At 40.6% G+C, this 21,408-nt stretch overlaps 1 protein-coding gene and 1 pseudogene across 5 annotated transcripts in view; both read left to right on the top strand.

Moving 5' to 3' along the window:
- Nucleotides 1–21,408, top strand: part of EIF2AK2 (eukaryotic translation initiation factor 2 alpha kinase 2) — a 45,873-nt gene that overhangs the window by 10,799 nt on the left and 13,666 nt on the right. For all 5 annotated transcript variants that reach the window (XM_037165403.2, XM_037165401.2, XM_037165402.2 and 2 more), the window contains exons 5-13: nucleotides 208–334; nucleotides 638–711; nucleotides 1,093–1,183; nucleotides 3,214–3,248; nucleotides 3,948–4,010; nucleotides 5,722–5,844; nucleotides 8,802–8,921; nucleotides 10,309–10,483; nucleotides 13,619–13,747. In XM_037165403.2, the coding sequence (XP_037021298.2) occupies nucleotides 208–334; nucleotides 638–711; nucleotides 1,093–1,183; nucleotides 3,214–3,248; nucleotides 3,948–4,010; nucleotides 5,722–5,844; nucleotides 8,802–8,921; nucleotides 10,309–10,483; nucleotides 13,619–13,747 (937 nt within the window). The remainder of the gene's footprint in view (nucleotides 1–207; nucleotides 335–637; nucleotides 712–1,092; nucleotides 1,184–3,213; nucleotides 3,249–3,947; nucleotides 4,011–5,721; nucleotides 5,845–8,801; nucleotides 8,922–10,308; nucleotides 10,484–13,618; nucleotides 13,748–21,408) is intronic.
- Nucleotides 758–938, top strand: LOC119063862 (uncharacterized; annotated as a pseudogene).

The raw sequence follows: 21,408 nt of genomic DNA, 5'->3' as shown, positions 1-21,408 counted from the left end.
GCTGAGATGTTAGCTCATCCTGGTTACTGTGTCAGATTGGTCGGCCATTTTATTGAAGATTTGAATTATACAAAGACATGAAATGCAAATCGACCTGTTACATTAGTGTGATAATAAGGCCTTTATTGACGTGTGTTTTTCTCAAATCGTAAGTTATATTTACTATTTTTTGGCATTTAGGTAAATACTCTCCATTATTTTTCCTAGATTTTCTTGTAAATGCGTAATTGGACAGAAAGTATACAGTAGTGCTGAAGGTCCTACTAAACAGATGGCAAAACAATTGGCTGCTAAAATTGCTTTTGAGAAGATACTAGCAGAAACTTACTCACTGGTACGTACTGTCTTTGGATTTATTTTTTATATTTAAAAATTCCCTCTGAACTTGCTTTGAGGTTTGACTGTTTACATGAGGTTTGACTGTTTACATGATGCCAAGACAGCCAATTACATAGCAAAAGGATTCCTCGATTCTAGGTCCCACTAGTGACCTATGTATTAGTCTCATCATTGTTTATGGCTATGAATTTGGTAAATGTGGGGAAATAAATGTGGTAACTGGTACACAGAGACTGAGCCACCATGGAGAAGTCATTTAGTTGCACTTGATCCCACTCAGGGGTTCTCTTTCTTTCAGAAAGATGATTTGGCTCTTCTTGCCTCCACCCCCGCTAGGCCCAGTGACTACAAAGGCAAGTCCTCAAGTACAGGGTAAGCGTGTGCACGCAGCTGTGATACTTAAGAAATACAAATCTTGATCACTTCTCAGCCTTTTGGTGAAGGTCAAGTGTCGTACCTGTTTAATATCTGATATGTCTTCTACTCAGGGATCTTATATGAAATGGATTTTTGGAGCTGGGAGATGGAATAGGAGCTTGCTCCATCCACTCCACACATCAACCCAGGACTGCAGTACTTGCTGGGAACATGAACCAAAACAAAACAAAACAAAGCAAAAAAAATACAAATTTCTGCCTGAAAGAGCAAATTTTAATGAAAATGTTCAACATTTAAGGAGAAGTTAGAGAATGAATTACTTATCAACAAAAAATAGACAATTCATAAACTAATAGGTACTCCCTTTTCTTCTAGTGGTTCTGAATCACCCTTTGAAAATGGCTTTTCAGAAAATGGATCAGAAAGAAATGATAGCAATGGCAGCTTGATCAGTACTTCTTCTCTGGTATAGTATTCATCTCTGAACTTTCTAGTTAAGCCCTGGCTGGTGTGGCTCAGTGAATTGAGCATGGGCCTGCAAACCAAAGGGTTGCTGGTTTAATTTCCATCAGGGCACATGCCTGGGTTGCAGGCCATGTCCCCAGTGTGGGTGGGGTATTCAAGAGGCAACCACATGTTGATGTTTCTCTCCCTCTCTTTCTCTTTCCCTTCCCCCTCTCAAAAAATAAATAAAAATCTTAAAAAATATATACTTCCTAGTTAATCTTATTCCCCTTTGTTCTTCCTCATTTAAAAATGACCTTCAGTAATTTTCCTATTTTTATCTCACTAAATGATAATATTTAGCAGCAACTCTCTCCTTTCTTTATTAACCCCATCTATTCTCCCTCTATTCACCCCCATCTTTCTCTCCCTACTAATCTTTGTATTTTCACATATTCCTATGATCTGGCTTATCTTCTACCAACTGCACAGTATTTAAAGGTTTCATTAACATATGTCTGCTTGTTTTAAAACAATCGGAACTAAACGCAAACACTAAACTTAAAAATCAGATAATTTTTCTGGTGACAGTGTTGCAAAAGTATTCTATTGATAAAGAACTACAAATCAATAAGAAAAAGACAGGCAATTCAGTAGAAAAGTGTGCAAACGATCTATACACACAACTCAGAGAAGAGAGACCCATATGGGCAAGAGGCATATGAAAAGATGCTTTCCTTCACAGTAATCAGGAAGATGCAGGTCAAAACAACAGTTACCGTTTTAAACTCATCGGATTGGCCAAACTTAGGTCTGACAGCACTAAGTGTTGACACATCTATGTTTCTGTTATAACTATTGTACGCTGTCGGTGGGAGTATAAACCAGCGCAACCATCTGGGAGAACAGTGTGGAAACATGTAGTAAAGTTGAGGGTATGCATCACTGCAATGCCAAGGAGTTCTCTTCCTGAGGATGTCTCCTAGGGAAACACTTGTATGGGTGCACAGAAAAATAGGTATAAGGATGTTCTTTACAGCCCTGGCCAGCGTGGCTCAGTTGGTTGGAGCATCGTCCTTGGACTGAAGGGTTGTGGGTTCAATTCCTGGTCAGGGCACATACTTATAGAGTAGGTTCGATCCCCAGGTGGGGCACTTGTGAGAAGGCAGCCAATCAGTGTTTCTCTGTCTTGTCGATGTTTCTCTTTCTCCTCCCCTTTCTCTCTCTCTGAAAGCAGTAAAAAAAAAATGTGCTCAGCTAAAGATTTTTTTAAAAAAAAGAAGACTGTTCTTTGCAACATTGTGTGTAATAGAAGAGATTAGAAAAAATATTGCTCATGAACAGGATGGCCGAATTACTCTGCAGTGTAGTCATCACGCGCTGCGGAGGCCGGCGGGTGATGGGAGCCCAGGACGTCCTGTCTGATGCTCCCCACTCTGTGTCACTGTATTTAAATCGGTTTAAAAAACCCACAACATGTACCAGGCTACAAGTGAATATGAATGAGAAATAGCTATGTGACATTAATTTTCGAGATATATCTTGAAGACTCATTTTTTTGCTAAATATTAAAATTATTAACTTGCGCTAAAAGTGAAATATCAGCACTAGAGTTTTTAACTGGTGATCAGATCAGAAACCCTTGGGAAACTATTCTAAACTAGATCTCTGGGCTCCATCCGTGTCTTTATTAGCACTGTGCCTGGTGGGATGCACACCTGCCTGCTCAGCTCTGTGGGCCGGAGGATCAGCAGGGAAGCCACGTTCTGTACCTGCAGCATCAGTGCTTCTTCGGAACGCGCCTTACAGATTTGCCTTCTAGGTGCTTCCTGCCACAGCTGTCTGGTTACTGTAACGGAAGGGAACATGGATGTAACCAAGTAAACTGGGAAGTGGGGCTTGATAAGAGTACAGCAGTTGATGACGCTGTTAATCTTATGGACAAAGAAATGGCCATAGAACGAGCTAGAAGTACAAAAGGAAGGATAGCAAGAAAAGGCGATAGAATTGACTTATTCATCTGAAACAGTTTTCCATTTTCTTTCGTTACAGAGTGATCTCAGATACAGTTCGGGGAAGGGGAGAAGGTAAGTATCATTATGCATTGAATGCACTTTGAAATGAAGTTTTCTTTCAGACTTAGTTTGTCAGTCCTATTTATTAAGTCTTTAGCATTTGTAGCAGGGGTGTCCAGCCTGTCGTCCGCGGGCTGCATGTGGTCCAGGGTGGCCTTGAATGCAGCCCAACACAAAATCATAAATTTACTTAAAGCCTTTCTTTTGCTCATCAGTTCTCGTTAGTGTTTGTGCATTTAATGTGTGGCCCAAGACAACTCTTCTTCCAGTGTGGCCCAGAGATGCCAAAAGATTGGACACCCCATACACCCTTATTTTAGCAGAGTTTTAAAAGCAGAGAGCCTGGTTAAGGATCACAAAAAGCTTGAAATCTACAAACAAATAAATTTAAATATGAAGGGAAATCTTTGTATGCACACATTACACTGTAGACATAAAGGCCTATGGGGACATTGCTCAAATAAGTGGTTAAGGGCATTATTTTAGAAGCGGGCTTGGAGAGGCATTTGTAAGAGAAGTAAGTGCATTCTTCTGCAGATAAACAGGTAGGGTAGAAACGATATAATAACTTGGGTAAGGAATCAAAAGATCACATGTATCAAATGTTGACTCAAAATATAAAGAGCCTAGTGCATGGCCTAAGTCCACTCTAAACAAGTTATATTTCGTTTCAGTTTTATTTGAGTTTTACATTCTTCTCTTAATTTTTAGACCTATAGCAGCCAAGTTTGACTCTCCTTACACAGGAAGAAATAACTATACTATGAATGAAAGGTAAGTGAGAACTGTAAAACGGAATTGGCTCCACTCTGGCTGGGTCGTGTGGTTGGTTGGAGCATCGTCCTGTGCACCCAGAGGTTGTGGGTTTAGGTTGTGGGTTTGACCCCCGGTCAGGGAACGCACTGAGGTTGTAGGTTCGATCTCAGGCTGGGGCGAGCACTGAAGGCAACCAATTGATGTTTGTCTCTCTCTCTCTTCCACTCTTTCTAAAATCAATAAACATAAACATATCCTAGGGTGAGAAATAAAAAAAAGAGTTTGTTCAAAGATATGTTTGTTTATTTGACAAAAGTTTCATAGGAGACTGTTGTACATCAGGCAGGTTGCATTATATTTCCACCTGAACAGTTTCATTGTCTTAGCACAGTCAAGTCCACCGGAGACCACTGTGTCTTAGGGAAGTGATGTAGATTTATGTGATGCTTATGTGTGGCTCTTATGTGGACACTTTTAATATTAAAAACAAATAATCCTATAAAGCATTTTTTTAAAGTGCTCCTCCAGAAGTCAGAAAAGAGCCACTTGAATCTGTTTTTCATTTTCCAAATTTCACTTTGAAAAAGGGTTCTTCTTATAGTAGATCATCTATTTGGGTTTAAATAAAATATCTAAAACAAAGGAGGCCTATTTGCAACAAAGGGACATTGAAAGTAAGTTTAAAAAAACAGTAAACAATCAGATATTGCATAAGTACCTAATACCTAGCTGGCTGTGTTCTGGGCATTGACTCTGGATCTGTAGTAAGAATAAAGAGAACAGCTCCTGACTTCATGGAGTTTTGTGAGGGTGAACACGACGTGAAAAAGTCTGTGGTTACAAACTGGTCAGGGCGCTGAAAGGAGAAGCAGCTCAGGGAGGTGGAAGCTCCGGGGCTGTGCAAGAGCAGAGCCCTGGGGAAGGTGAAGACGGGACAGGTGATCTGTGTTCAAGGAGCAGAGAGAAGGCTGTGTTCTTGGACTGCGGCGGACACGGCCCCTGTGCCAGAGAATGAGCTGGAGAGGGAGGCGGCGGGGGCCAAATCACAAGGCCCCTTGGAGCCACTTAAGGGCTTTCTTTTGCTGTTGTTGTTGTTGAATGCAGAGCTAGGCTGTGGGTGGTTAGGCAGTAGAGAGACGTGATCAGACTACATTTTTATCACACCAGTTGCTGTGCAGGTCATGGATTGAAGCGGAAAAGGAGAGGAAGTGGAGAGTCTGGTTAGTAAAGTCCTACAGAAGCCTGGTGGAAGATTGAAATATTATTATTCCTTCTACTCAACAACAATCTGTGAAGGTGTCAGAGACGGGGAAAGTGGGCCGATAGCGGCATGCGTTTTAGAAGTGGGCTCGGCAGGGCGCGTGATGGAAGGTGGGGCCCGCAGGCGTAGACAGGCCCAGAGCACCTGCTCGTTTCTCTGACAGCGACCTGGTGGCAGCTGTATAATGTTTGATACTTGTGATAAGATTCCTTCTCCTGACTGTCGTACAGCCAGTAGTTGACTGTGGCTCCCAGGGGCAATCTGTTACACTGGGAGGAGGTGGGGGAGGACCTGTCCTTTGTGATTTCTGTGTCCACAGAGTGTCTGTGAAGTGGGCCCTTCTTATTCGGAAGGGGAGGGTCCCGTTTGTTATACAGTCTGTTTCACCAGGGACCCTCAGAGAAAGTGGAAGGGATGAGGGCCAGCTGGCATCGAACCTTAGAATAACAGTGACATTTATCTTTTAAGGTTTATCGAAGATTTTTCCGAAATAACACTGATTGGCAAAGGTGGATATGGCCATGTTTTCAAAGCAAAACACAGAATTGATGGGAAGACTTATGTTATTAAACGTGTTAAATACGATACAAAGTAAGTAGGAAATGTTTCATTATATTTTTGAATGAGAAGCTATGTTGAATTGCTTTATTCATTCTTATGTATCTTTCTTCTTCATTAGTATATTATTTACTTTTTTTCTAGTCCTTCTTAAAAATGTTAATTCTACCATCAGGAACTTGGCTTACTCTGAAATGATCTTACTGAACTGTGGTTATTTTAATTAAAAAATGGGTATAGCATTGTTCATTCTTTTAAGGCTGTCTTGATGAAAATTGAGTGCATAGAATTATTTAGCTCAAGGTAACCTTTGAGATTTTCTATTTTACAAATGAGGAGACTGAGCTTCAAATACGCGAACTGAGTTTTCAAAGGTAAAAATGGCTGGTGATGGTTCTGCTTGTCTATTATTGCATAATAACCCTTCCAAAGTATAATGACAAAGTAAAACAACAACTTATTATTATCTCTCACAGTGCTGTGGACTGATTGTGTCCATCTGGGCCATTCTCACTGAGGTCTGTCATGCATTTGCAGTAAGGAGTTTTCTGAAGGCTTGACTGGGCTGGACATCCTAGATGGCTATGTCGTGTGGCTAGCAGTTAATGCTGGGTGTGGGCTGGAAGATCAGCTGGGACTGTTAAGCAGAGTGTCTCCACATGGCCTCTTTAGGCTGCCTGGGATTCTCACAGCCTAGTGGCTGGTTTCCAAGAAAAGTTGTCCCCAGAGCCAGTCATCCCAAGAGGGAGCAGTGAAGGCTACTTTTGATCTTGTCTTGAAGGTTCCACGTTGTATTGGTTCAACAAAATCACTAAGGCCAGCCCTGCCTGGTGTGGCTCAGTGGATTGAGCACTGGCCTGCTAACTAAAGGGTCACCAGTTTGATTCCCAGTCAGGGCACATGCCTGGGTTGTGGGCCAGGTCCCCAGTGGAGGGTGCCCAAGAGGCAACCACACACTGATGTTTCTTTCCCTATCTTTCTCCCTCCCTTCTCTTCTCTCTGAAAAGAAAATTTAAAAATCTTTTTAAAAAGTTACTAAGACCAGTTCAGATTCAAGGGAGGGGCAAATAGACTGTACCTTTTAATCTGAGGAGTGGGTGCATGTACGGGGTAGTATCTACCATGGGTACAAGGTGGGGCTTTAGAACTCATCCTCTAGAATGCCAGTCCACTGTGTTCCCACCATAACCTACTGCTTCCCATGTGTCTTTTGTGTATTATTGGTACCCTCCCACAACCCCAGCCTTGCTGGATAGCAGAGCTCCTTTAGGAAGGTGGACTCATCGGAAAGAAGTCTTACATCACATTACCAGTTCACCAGTCTCACTTGTAGTTTTCTGGCAGTGGTTACTTGGCCACACTGATCTTTCAAGAACTAGAGAAGGAGAAGGAAAAGGGATGTGGCTAAGGACAATGACCCAAGCAAAGGAGAAGCAGGCAAAGAGTCCCAAGTGCTCTTCATCCCAGTCTGACAAACCTACTTCTGGTCCAAGGACAATCCCTTGGCCGCTGATACACCTTCATAGTTTGTTAGCATCGAAAACAGACTTCTTCTTCCTTCACTGTTTTGCTCAACAAGGATGCAATATTGTCATTCCTTCTACTTCACAGCAATTTGTTTTCAGTGGAAATGCTTAATGAAGATCATGGTGCAGTATTAGGGGACATTTGTAGTAGCTGCATAAACTGGTGGAACACAGGTACAGTGTACTTGGAAATATTCCTCTACAGCCATGACAATATTTACACACTCTGACCCGTGGATTTCCTGCCTGGGAACCTAGTCTATGGATATTACCCAAATGACAGAAAAAAACTATACAAGAGGATATAAATCACAATGTTATTTATAACAGTAAAAAAAATTAGAAAAAACAAAATGTCCTGCAATAAAGAAATGATTACGTATGTTGTGTTCTTTCCCCTGAGCAATGGCTACTTTACAGTCATGAAAAATGAGGGTTAGATGCTGAAAACATGTATACATGAAATGGTACGATGCTGGCAGTAGCTGCAGAATAATCTAGGGGAAGATGAGGAAGTGGTAACAGTATAGATGAAATGAACAACTCTTTCATCTGGGTGATGGCTGGGTAGGGCTTTATTATACTATTTGCTCTACTTTTTATACTTTTGAAATATTACCTTAATAAGTTTACGTGTACTGTAGATTGTAAAACAATAAGGAAAATTGCAGATTGTAAAACAACAGGGAAAATTATAAATACAATGTGAAAAAATAGAATGTAAATTATATACTGCAATTGCAGATATATGAAATATACATGAAGAAAAACAACAAAAATATCCCCACATAATAACTGATTGTGTTGGGATTGTCAGTATATGAGTACTTTTTCTTTGTTTTTATAAATTGTATGTCATAAAGAATTTTTCAGATTAAAAAACTGAAATTGTACAATGTTTGCTTATCCTTTCTCATCCTTGAAATCTCAACTGTATTTAATCTATTTAGCATAGGATTGCCTTGACTCTCGAGTGCTCATCCCTGTGAAGTTCCCACACGTACAGCGACGTCTCCCTTTCGCTGCATAGATCCTCTCCTTGTGTGTCTTTGCCACACACTGAAAATTCCAGATCAGGCTCTTTATGCTGCCAGGGTTACCTACACTTGCTGCCTAAATGGGGTTTGTTTATGAAATCCAAAGTGACTTTAACACAGTCTAAACAAAACTTAACGTGTGAATTAGCTACCAAAAAGTGTATCATTGGCATTTCAAAGACTACTGCAAATGGCTTGTAAATTGCCTGATGTTTTAAGCTGGGATGATTTAAGTCACTTTTTTTTTTCTTTTGTGTTGAGAGTGAAGGCAACTGTGTTTTTTCTGTATGTTCACCTTTTCCTTTTCAGCGCTTCTGGCTTTCATTCTAAAGCTCAGGGTGTGGGAACTGCGGCGACTGGTCAATAAAGGAGGTGTTTTGCTACTACCCAGACATATACTGACCCTTTATATTCTGTTTCTCTTAAGAAATAAAGAAACGGTAGAGCGTGAAGTAACAGTTTTGGCAGCACTTGATCATCCAAATATTGTTCGCTACTCTAGTTGCTGGGATGGACCTGATGATGCTGGGGAAAGCCAGAGAGACAGGTGACTAAAAAAGAAATTCTCATAGCGCTAACAGGATGGAGGAAACCATCATTGACTATGTGTGGGCCGTTAGTACGACCGCTAATTAATACATATAATAATCACTGCCACAAGCACTGTTTGAGACCTTGTTATATCTCGATTCTGCAGGTGAGGAGACCATGAATAGTATTTTCCTTCCTCCTCTCCTCAGCTGTTTCAGCATCTCAGGCGTAGCTTTCCTGATGGTGTTCTTTCATGGATACGCTTACTGGCACATCTGGTTCAGTCTCGTCTTGTAAATGATGTCTTGGGGAGGCTGTTTGAACAGGTTGTCAGTGCTGCAACTGGAGGGTCCCGTCCTCAGCTGCCAGCACTTTTCTCTCCCTCTCTCAAGCCCCCAATTTGTAGGATGCAGTCAGCGGGTCCCTTTCAAATGCAGTGACACCATTTATGGTGGGGTGGGGGCACTGAAAATAATTTTAGGACCGTGAACTTTGATGGGAGCACCTTGCATCACTCATGTTTTGTCTCAGGTAAGCCACTGCCAAAGGGCTGGAAGATTCTAAAGAGCGGGTATCTCTTTTTGAAAGCCACTCAGTGCAAACTTGAGCCCACTGTGGGCCTGTTCATTCATTTTCCCCCCACACAAACCCAGCCTCCATCCCATGGACTGGGAACTTTATCATCAGTTTCAGGAGTGCTGGACCATCAGCACATGGGACCTCTTCAGCTTTCAGCAAATGCTTAGCCACCTCTTTCTATTTTCTAGTCAATATACATTCAACGAATATATATTAATAATGAAACCAACTTAGTTCAGAAAAAAATGTGGTTAGCAAAATCAGTGCTCTCAGTTACATCTCACAGTGGTGTATTGACATTTCTCTTGGAGTATCTAACCTTGTGCTATTTTTTTAGGCTTGTTTTCTCCTTGACCTCTCTCCTGTTAAACTGTCATCCCCACAACAGCAAGGACAGTGTCTAACTCATTTTCTCATCTTTAGGTGCCTGTTCTATGCTTTCCACAAAATAGACACTCAGCAGATTGATGATGAATTAAAACATTTTAAATTACTTTAATGATGAGGTTTGGTTTTCTGTAATTCCATTGTATTAATGCTCCCATTCCCATCTTTTAGAAAGGTGATCAGGGACCTTTCTAAACATTGAAGAATGGACAGGCTAAACTTCATAAATTAGCTAAACAAATAAAGCTCTGGACATCTGGGGATTTATGATTTAAACAGGAATGGTTTATTATATTTGTTTATTTAGATTTCTCTTTTGAGACATGTTTGTGCTTAAGAAGTTATACTTTAAAAAAATATTTGAACAATAAAATTAAAAACAATTTTAATGATTTTTTTACTGAATTTATTTTTGTTGCTGCTTTTCTGTGACCAAGCTCCAAGTGCCTTTTCATCCAAATGGAGTTCTGTGATAAAGGAACATTGGAACAATGGATTGATGATAGAAGAGAGAAGGGCACAGACAAAGACTTGTCTTTGGAATTATTTGAGCAAATAGTAGAAGGAGTGAATTATATACATTCAAAAGGCTTAATTCATAGAGATCTTAAGGTAAGTGGAAAATGTGCTTTGTCAGGAATTGATAAGTATCACTTAACAATATCAAAATCTGTCTTCTCCAGTTTTAGAATTATTTGACAGTCATGAAGAAATATATCCCTGATCCTCTGAAGTTAGAATGGACCTAGAACTTGCCCTACATACCATTTCCTAGAGCCGCTCAGAAGATCTCCAGGGCTAGCAAACTTGCCCAGACACTGAGCTGCACTGGAAGGAGCTCATTCACTCCTGGTGCTCAATGGCTGATAGTCATTCCCGCTGTAAACACTAATGGCTTTAGTAGACCGCCCCTTTCTGTGCTGGCGCCACCAGCTGGCTGCTCTTTCCCAGCCTCTGCTGCTACTTGGGCTTGTCTGAGGGGCAGAGGGGATTCTGCTGACTGTGACTTTGGGAACAGGGGTTCTCCTGTTCTCTCAGCCATTATTCTTGAGGGCAGTCATGACTACTAAGCCCAGAGTCTGGGTTTTTTGGGGGTTTTTTTTGGCATTTGTACACTTCTGCCTCACGATTGGAAAACTGCAATAATCCAAACCTTGCAACATGTAGCGGACCTTTGTATTTTCTTGTGTCTTCCTGGCATCTTAGATGGTTTAGATGGGCAGTTTTTCCATTTTTCCATCTCGTCAAAACAAAAGAAGAGAGACAGAACAGCTTTTCAGTCTCTCTTCCGTACGCTGTGCCCCGTGATTCGCCTGCCGTCCTCACAAACACACCATGCTGAGTCCTGTCACCACCCGTGCGCATGTTCTCGCATGGAACGCTCTCCTGCCTGTCCCCTTTGTCCCAGTCCCTTTATGTAGCCTTTGTAGATCTCTCTGGATCAGGCAGAAGCACCTCATTTATATCAGTCTTGGCTGTCTGCGTATTCCACCTATCTAAAACACCCGGGAGTGAGGAGTGAAGCAAAAGTCACTCACACAGATAGTCGTTTGTTGGTCCTTCATAGGAGTAAGTGGCCCTTAAACGATATTGCATCCCTGGTCTGCCCAGGGGGCTGAGTGTCTGATGCCTTCGTGTGTGAGTCCACCTGGTTCCAACATCTCTCTTTAACAACATCTGAAGGTGTTCTTTGAAGTTAGAACATCGGAAGGACTATCCTCAAAAAGATACATACAAGGGCTGTGCCTTCACCTTGGAGTAAATCACGTATGGAATGAAGTGAAGAATTAAGCACAATGATCTATTTATATAGTAATTTTTAAGAGAATACAGAAGTGTGGGTATTAACTCTCACACCCTCCTCAGGATGAACTAGTGCGATTCTGACGTGTTGGCTGGAGTCTGCCTTCTCCTACACCTCCTGTGTCCCCCACCGCCTGTGCCCGGGTCAGGGACTGATCTTCTTTGTGTCTGTTTGCTCTACACCTGTAGTTGCTCAGAGGTCAGACTTGGATACTACTGAGCCTTCTTTCATCTTCTACAGCTGTTCTAGCTTCACTGTTACAGGTGCTGCTGTCTTGCATCTGAGGTAAGGTGCAAACAGAGGCGTGCACTTTTTTTGGTGATGCTTCCCAACAAAGCCACCAGTTGCAGGTGGCTTTGTCAGAGAATAGTCTTTGTGCAGGAAAGCCCGTTACATGAAGTTTACCAGTGCTTATCACTTCCTGACAGAATCCTAAGAACTAGGCAAGAGGTACTAGGGGAGTGAAGTAGACGTTTCTGGAGTGAGGGCTTACGGTCGGTCCTTGGAGGTTCAGTCCCCTGGGGCCCAGCTTCCTTGGTCATCCTCAGCCTGAGCATCAGCCCGTATTCCCGTACTGCCTGTATGAGATTGGCAGCCTCTTTTAATGTTCCACACCCCACCATTTTGTGAAATCATACCGTTATTGATTATACAAAATGTGGCATTTTCTTTTTAATGAACAGGAAGTAAGCAACTTGATGTTTTTACTACACGGTCCTATCCAGCTTGTGTGTTCACACAGCACCGTAAATATAACCTGTTTCTCAGAGTCAGGCTGTAGGCTGGTGGGGCTTGCAGCCACATGTGTGCAAACTCAGCACATTCCTGCACTGTAACTTGAATCAGCGTTGGTGCATTTTCTCTCCACTTCCACCCCACACACAGCTACAGCTTTCCATCTGTATTCTTGGTGTTGGCTTCCAGTCCTACTGTTCACTGTTCCAATCCAACTGCTACTTTCTGTGTGGACCTTTTCAGACTGGCTTCTTGGAAGCTCCTCTGTCAGCTGTCCTGGGCTGATGTCTCCTCTCAGTGCCTTTACGAGGCCCTCTTACAAGTGTTGGCTCATGAGGCCTGTACGTGACTGTGTAGCCCAACATTGTACTGCAAGACCAGCTTTTTAAACCATGGCAAATATTAATATTCTCCCAGTAACTATCTATTTTCATGTTCTTTAGAATTCTGGTCAATGCCTTCTACAAATTTGTGAAATAAGATGAACACCCTTCATCCTGTTCTTTTTATTTTTTTAAAATCTGCTCAAAGAATTGCTTGGAAAAAATACTTCAGTGCTAGTTACTGGTTTCAGGTTAACTTGGTATGCCTTCAAGGATGGGAAGGGTGTTTTTGAAAAAGTTGTCAGACATGGGAAAAATTGACAGCAAGGAAGCCCCCACAAGTAGTTCTGCATAAGATATCCCATAGTATTAGTGCAAAGAGACCCGTTCTGAGAATCTGAAAATTGGAAGAGATCTTAAGGGCTTCTACTTCAATCCCCATCCAGTCCTGGACTCATATTTGCAGCATTTCCACCTAGAAGGCGTCCAGTTCTGTCTTGAATACTTCCTGGGACAGGGAACTCTTGAATGCCCATTTTTGGGACCACACTACTGGTGTTTTTAGGCGACACTATAGCACCCTCTAGTCCTGGATTTACCACCCGGGATGATGCGGAGTAAATCCACCTTCCACTCAATAGCTCTTCAGATCTTTGATGCAGCTTTGTCCTGGGCCTTCTCTGCTGACAGAGAAGTCCTGAGTTCCTCAACTGGCACTTTAAAAGACCTGGGATACTAAATTTTCTGTTTTGAGCTACCTGTGTAAGGGTAAAATGCCTTATACTGTAGTCAGCAAATATAAAATTAGCCATTGCTAGATAGGATTTGGATACCTGATGATTTGGAAATTGGTACTTAACCACTGTTTTTTTCTTTTTTCTGTAGCCAAGTAACATATTTTTAGTAGATACAAAACAAATAAAGATTGGAGACTTTGGACTTGTAACATTTCAGGAATATAATGAAAAGAGGACGCGTGATCGAGGAACTCCCCTGTACATGAGCCCAGAACAGGTGAGGTCACTTTCCTTTTTATCTCTCTCTATTTTTTACTTCTTTCATTTTTTTCAATCATAAAAATAATAGACATCTCTTATACAATCAAAACAGTGCCAAAATATGTAGATAAAAATGGGAAAGTCCTATTAACCTTCCTTTTATTGTACTTTTACTGCACTAATGACTGTTTGTTGTTAATTCTTTAAGATCGTTTACTGTGAGTTATAAAAATATACAAACACAGGTATATATTTACACAGAATTTTTACATAAAAATATACATACATACATTTTTTTGGAATACTAACTATAATGTTCTTTTGTGACTTTCTTTTTTCACTAGACAGCGTATCATAATTTTTCATATTGGTACAAGTAGATCTGACAACAGAGGGGAAGGGAGGGAAAAAGAGAGGGAGAGAAACATCAATGTGTGGTTGGCTGTCACCTGCATCCTCCAGGGAACCTGGCCCATAACCCAGGCATGTGTTCTGACTGGGAACCCAATCAGCAACCCTTTGGTTCACAGGCTGGCACTCAGTCCACTGAGCCACACCAGCTGGGTGACACATTCTTTTTAGTAACTATATTGTATGCCAAAGATAGCTCTATCATAATTTAACTATTTTGTTTTTTAAAGATTTTATTTATTTATCTTTAGAGAGGAAGGTAAGGAGAGAAAGAGAGAAATATCAATGTATGGTTGCCTCTCGTGAGTCCCCTGCTGGGAACAGGAGTGCAACCCAGGCATGTGCCTTGACTGGGAATCGAACCGCAATCATGTGGTTCGCAGGCCCGCGCTCAATCCACTGAGCTACACCATCCAGGGATAACTATTTTCTTATTGATGGGTGTTTATTTAGGTTGTTTCCAACTTTTTACATTTATAGACATGTTATATGTCTTCTTCCTTATCTTTGAATCTGAGAACAAATATTTCTAAGATAATCTATGATAGATTCCTTGAAGTGCAATTACTGAATAGAATGACAAGTGCATTTCTAACTTGGTAAATACTGTGAGGTTGTCATCTTTAAAAAGTGATTCTACTGTGCTCTCCTATCTAAGTGCAGGAGGGTGCCGCTTCCTCCCTCCCACTGCCCGTCAGGCTAGGGTACAGGCAGACCAGACCACCGTTTTGGTCAGTGTGGTGAGTGAGGGCTGTCTTGCTCTTTTAGTTTGCATTTTCCAGGTTCTTGGTAAGGTAAGCCGTCTTTGTATGTGTTGCCTTATAATTTTCCTGTAAATTCTCTATTCCTCTTCTTTGTTTCATTTTTTAAAATTAGGTTATATTTTCCTAATTTGTTTGTAAAGAATCATGCATTTTAGAAATTGATGCTCTATCTATTAACTGTCTTACCGAATTTTTTTCCTTGATCATTACTCATTATTTCTTTGTTTCTAATGCAGTAGAGAAGGTTTTAAGTGTTACATGTATCGACATTTTCTTTACGGCTGCTAGACTTCTCAATTTTTATTTTGGAAGTCATTTCTACCATAAGATTATAAAATATGTGTTTTTGTTAATTCTTCAGTTGGACTTGAATTAATTTTTACATATTTATGAGTAAGGTTTATAACTTGATTTTCCCCACTTGGGTACCTCTAATTGTTCCATCACCATGTATTAAATAGTTTATGGTTTAAAATATTATTTTCAGGAAAATTGATAGAGGCAAAAATGAGAACGTAGGTTACCAAGGCCTGAGGGGGGAAGGCATGGGAAGTTATACTATTTTTAAGTGGGTACAGTGTCTGTTGGGGATGATGAAAAACCTTCTGGAAATAGGTAGTGGTGATGGGAACACAACATTGTGAAGATACTCAATGCCACTGGACTCGGCAAGTACAAATGGCTAACATGGTAAATGTTGTGTTATATATGATTTAGCACAATAAAAATGCTATTTTATCATGCATGAAATTCCCACATACTCATAGATCTGTGTCCAGTTGATTTGTTTTTTTCTTTAATATCATGCTGTTTTAATTACTATAGCATTATTAAATAGGTTTTAGTATTTGGACAGTGGGATCTCTCATATTACTCTTTAATTTAAAAGTGCTCTTAGTATTCACATTCGTGATTCCAAATAAGTGATAGAATCAGCTTGTCATGTCTCATAACTGGTATTAAGGTTTTGGTAGCAATTGCATTAAATTTAAGGATTTAGTTGATGAAGATTGGCATCTTAATATATTTGAAACTTCTCCAGAAAGTTGGTAGATTTCTCCATCAGTCAGCTTTTGTCAGCCAATACTGTGGTAAGAAATGACCTCTGATTTCCTGGTGGTGCACACAATGCCAAAGGTTTATTTCTCGCTCACCTGATGTGTCTGCTGCATCCTGGCTAAAGTTTTGCCCTACGCATCTCCTTCACTCCAGAACCCAGACTGAGGGAAGACCCCTAACTGAGCATTGCTATCTCTACTGGAAAAAGTATTGTCATAGTCTTGTGATGGCTTTTAAGGCTCTGCTCACCAGTGGCATTCATCACTAAACATCATTGCCCAGAGCCACGTGCATGGCCCAGTTCAAGGCCAAGCATGTAGGGGAATGCCATGCTCTCACTGGGAGGTCAGTGCACAATTGGGAGCAATAACACAATCTACCTCAAGGTCACATTTATATTTTTCAGTGAAATTCTAAAATATTTTTTCTTTATGAAAATTGCTTGTATTTTAAAGCTTTTCCCTGAGCATGTATGGCGTTCTGTCATTAAAATGGTACTTCTTGTATCTAATTGGTGATTAGTGAGTGAGGGTATAGATTTTTAAAATATATTTATTTATTTGTAATTGTGGTGAAATACATACAACAAAATTGACCATCTTCACCATTTATTGATTTATTATTTTTAAAGTATATTTTATTGATTCTGTTAGAGTTGTCTCAGATTTTCCCCCATTTGCCCCCTTCTACCCAGTAACCCCTTCCTTCCAGCTATCTCCCTGCTTAGTTCACGTCCATGGGTCATATATATAAGTTCTTTTGACTTCTCCATGGCTTGTACTGTTCTTAATATCCCCATCTATTTTGTACCTACCAGTTACGCTTCTAAATCCCTATAATTTCCTCCTCATTTTCCTCCTTCCCCCCTCACAGCTGATAATCCTCCAAATGATCTTCATAGCTATAATTCTATTCCTCTTCTAGTTTTTTTGCTTAGTTTTTAGTTTTTTTTTATATTCAGTTGTTGATAGTTGTGAGTTTGTTGCCATTTTAATGTTCATAGTTTTGATCTCCTTTTTCTTAAATAAGACCCTTTAACATTTCTTATAATAAGGGCTTAGTGCCGATGAACTTCTTTAGCTTTACCTTGTCTTGGAAGTACTTTATCTGCTCTTTCATTCTGAATGATAACTTTGCTGGATAGAGTAATCTAGGTTGTAGGATCTTGCTTTTCATCAATTTGAATACTTCTTGTCAATCCCTTCTTGCCTGCAAAGTTTCTTTTGAGAAATCAGCTGACAGTCTTATGGGAACTCTTCTGAAGGTAACTCTCTGCCTTTCTCTTGCTGCTTTTAAGATTCTTTCTTTATCTTTAAGCTTTGGCATTTTAATTATGATGGGTCTTGGTGTGTGGACCTCTTTAAGTCCAACTTGTTTGGAACTCTCTGTGCTTTCTGGACTTGTATGTCTGTATTTTTCACCAAATTAGGGAAGTTCTCTTTCATTAGTTTTTCAAGTAATTTTTTAATTCCTTGCTTTTCCTCTTCTTGTGGTACTCGTATGATTCAGATGTTGGCCCTTTTGAAGATGTCCCAGGGTGTTCTTAAATTCTCCTTGTTTTTTTTGTTGTTGTTCTTTTGTTTGAATTCATATTTCTTCATTTTGTTCTGCCTGAATATTTATTTCTTCCTTATGTTCTAAATCATTGATTTGAATCTTGGCTTCCTTCCCTTCATTGTTGGTTCCCTGTGGATTTTTCTTTATTTCATTTAGTGTAGCCTTCATTTTCTCCTTTATCCTTTTGCCATATTCAATGAGATCTTTGCACATTCTAACCACCAGTGTTTTGAACTCTGCATCTGATAGGTTGGCTTTCTCTACATCACTTAGTTCTTTCTCTGGGACTCTGTTCTGTTCCTTCATTTGGACCATATTTCTTTGTCTCCTCATTGGAAGCCTCCCTGTGTCTGTGTACTAGGCAGAGCCACACTGATTGTCTTCGTGCACCTGTTAAGTTGTATGGGGCAGAGCCTTGATTATTTGCCTGGGTAGAGCAAGGTGCTTTCTCATTTTGTGGCTCTGTGTGTGGGTGAGGGGTTGAGGAGGGGACAGTGTCACTGCTGGCTGACCTCTGGGGGCTTGCCTGGCACTTGCTCCTTTTCCAGTCACTTTACCCACTTCTGTCTGTGACTGGCACCCCTCCAGCTGCTGTCCTGGTTGTGGTTCCAGGGTGGATAGGTTCGTGTAGGTTCAGGGCTCTCCTGAGAAACTGGCAATTTCTTCTGCTGCTCTAGCTCCCACTGGCTTTATAGCCAGAAGTTATCAGGCTTCCTTTTCCTGGTGCTGGAAACCTGGGCTGCCTGGTCTGGCCTGGGGCTGGGATTGCTCACTCACAGGATGTCCTCCTGATTTTTATCCGCCACAGGTGAATGTGGGGCCGCCCGTTCCGTAGGCCACTGCTGCCTCTCCACCTCACTAGCCCAGCTCACCACCACCACAGTGCACCCTCTGTGCCCCAACTCCCCATCTTTGCCCCTCTAACCCTTCTGGATGAATATAGCTGCTTTAAATCCTTGATTGTCACACTCCCATACAGTTCTGGGTGTTTTTATGGGTGATTTTTTTAAAGTTCTGGGTGATTTTCACTTTTAAGTTAGTTGTGTTTTTCCTTATGGTTGTACAGGGAGGCGAAGTGTGTCTCCCTGTATGTCCATCTCGACTGGATGCCCCATCTTCACCATTTTTAAGTGAACATTTCAGTGGATTAAGTGCATGCCCGTTGTCGTGCTACCACTACCACCATCCATCCGCAGAACTCTTCATCTTGCAAAACCAAAACTCTGGGACCCATTGACCAGCCCCTCATTCCCTTCCCCCTCCAGCCCCTGGCAGTCACCACTCTGTTTTCTGTCTCTGTGAATCAGACTGCTCTAAGTACCTCGTAAGTGTAATCAGAGAGTATTTGTCCTTTTGAGACTGGCTTATGTCACTCAGCATAATGTCCTCAGGGCTCATCCATATGTGGTGTGGTTGTTCAAATTTCCTTCCTTCTAAAGGTTGAATAATACTCCATTGTATGAATGGACCACATCTTGTTGATTCATCCATGGATGGATATTTGGGTTGCTTTTAGCTTTTGGCCATTGCAAAAAAAATGCTACTATGAATATGGTTCTACCATATTGATTTGTGCATGTTTGGCTTATATATAGACTGATTAATAATAGGTTTTGGTTTTGGTTGATTGCTTATGTTTGTTTTAATATTTTGGGGTTGTTCATCAATTTTTCTTTTTGATTTATAAATGTCCTTTAAAATCATTTTAACTGAAAACATACCTTTCAAAAAACCTCTATTATTTTGCCATCCCAGAATAAATATACTGAGTTATCTGATGATTTGAGGGTCTAGAATGGAGAAGGAACACAGCTGGAAAAAAAACATAATTTAAATTTTTTTTGGAGTATCAAAGTAGGAAGTCAATGAGCAGCTAATTGGCAGTCTTTTAACTCCCACTTCATTAAATATCTCTTGTATCCTATGTTGTCCCCCTCAAAATATTTTTTAAAAGTCATTCATTATTGTGCTTTTTGTTTTCATAATGATTTTTTAATTTAAAAACATTTTTATTGAAGAATAATTTTTAAAAATATTTTATTTATCTTTAGAGGGGAAGGGAAGGAGAGAAGGAGAGAAATATCAATGTATGGTTGCCTCTTGTGTGTCCCCTGCTGGGAACTGGCCTGCAACCCAGGCATGTGCCCTGACTGGCATTCGAACTGTGATCGTTTGGCTCACAGGCCCGCGCTCAAGCCACTGAGCTACACCAGCCAGGGCTATTGAAGAATAATTTATGTAGCATAAAATACTACATATTTTATGTAGTATTTTATGGGGGGCTGTGTGTGTGTATATTATTGAAACAAATATTTTTTATTGTCATTCAAGTACACTTGTCTCCATTTTTCCCCCGCCACTCTCCCACACCCACCCACCCCCATCTCCCACCCTCAGTCCTACTTGCCTTTGGTTTTATCCATGGGTCCTTTATACATATTCCCTAACAACCCTTCTTCTTTCCCTCGTTATACTCCTCTCACATCCCTTCTGGATACTGTCTGTTCTTTATTTCTATATCTCTGGTTATGTTTTTGCTTGTTTGTTTGTTTTGTTGACTAGGTTCCACTTATAGGTGAGATCATATGGTATTTGTCTTTCACTCCTGGCTTGTTTCACGTAGCATGATGCTCTCCAGTTCCACATGCGCCATTGTGAAAGAAGGGTAGGAGCTTCTTCTTTCTTTCTGCTGCATGATTTTCCATTGTATAAATATACCACAGTTTTTTTATCCACTCATTTACTGATGGGTACTTTGGCTGTTTCCAGCACTTGGATATTGTAAAGTGTGCTGCTATGAACATTGGAGTGCAGAGGTTCTCCTGAAGTGGTGTTTCAGGATTCTTAGGATATAATTCCAGTAGTGGAATTGCCAGGTCAAAAGGCAGTTCCAATTTTTAGTTTTTTGAGGAAATTCCATACTGTTTTCCACAGTGGCTGCACCAGTCTGCATTCCCAACAGCAGTGCACTAGGGTTCCCCCTTTTCCACAGTCTCGCTAGTACCTGTTGTTTGTGGATTTGGTAACGATGGCCATTCTGACCCGTGTGAAGTGGTATCTCACTGTGGTTTTAATTTGCATCTCTCTATGGCTAGTAATATTGAGCATCCTTTCATATGTCTCTGGACCCTTTGCATGTCCTCCTTGGAAAAGTGTCTGCTCAAGTCCTTTCCCCATTTTTTAGTGGGGTTGTTTGTCTTTCTGGAGTAAAGTCATGTGAAATCTTTATATATTTTGGAGAGCAAATGTTTGCCTGAGGTATCATTGGCGAATATATTTTCCTGTGCAGTTGATTCCCTTTTCATTTTGCTGATGTTTTCTTTAGCTATGCAGAAGCTTTTCATTTTGATGAAGTCCCATTTGTTTATTCTTTCCTTTATGTCCCTTGTTCTAGGGGACATATCAGTGAAAGTATGTTGCATGGAAAATCTGAGATTTTCCTCCCTGTGTTCTTCTCTAGGACTTTTATGGTGTCATGACTTATATTTAAGTCTTTTATCCACCTTGAACTTATTTTTGTCTTTGGTGTAGGTTGGTAATCAAGTTTCATTTTTTTGCATGTAGCTGTCTAGATCTCCTAACACCATTTGTTGAAGAGGTTATTTTTATTCCATTTTACGCTTCTGCTCTCTGTCAAATATTAATTGACCATGGAGAGATGGGTTTATTTCTGGGCTCTCTGTTCTGCTCCACTGATCTATGTGTCTGTTCTTATTCCAGTACCAGACTGTTTTGATTACAGTGGCCTTATAATATGGTGTGATATGAGGTATTGTGATCCCTTCTACTTTGTTCTTCTTTCTCAAAATTGCTATAGCTATTCAGTGTCATTTATGGTTCCATATAAATTTTTGAAATATTTGTTCTGTATCTGTGCAATATGTTA

The sequence above is a fragment of the Artibeus jamaicensis genome, unplaced genomic scaffold (assembly GCF_021234435.1).
Source record: "Artibeus jamaicensis isolate MK-2021 breed Jamaican fruit bat unplaced genomic scaffold, CSHL_Jam_final contig_465, whole genome shotgun sequence".
Lineage (NCBI taxonomy): Eukaryota > Metazoa > Chordata > Mammalia > Chiroptera > Phyllostomidae > Artibeus > Artibeus jamaicensis.
This window is presented reverse-complemented; position numbering and strand designations above follow the sequence as displayed.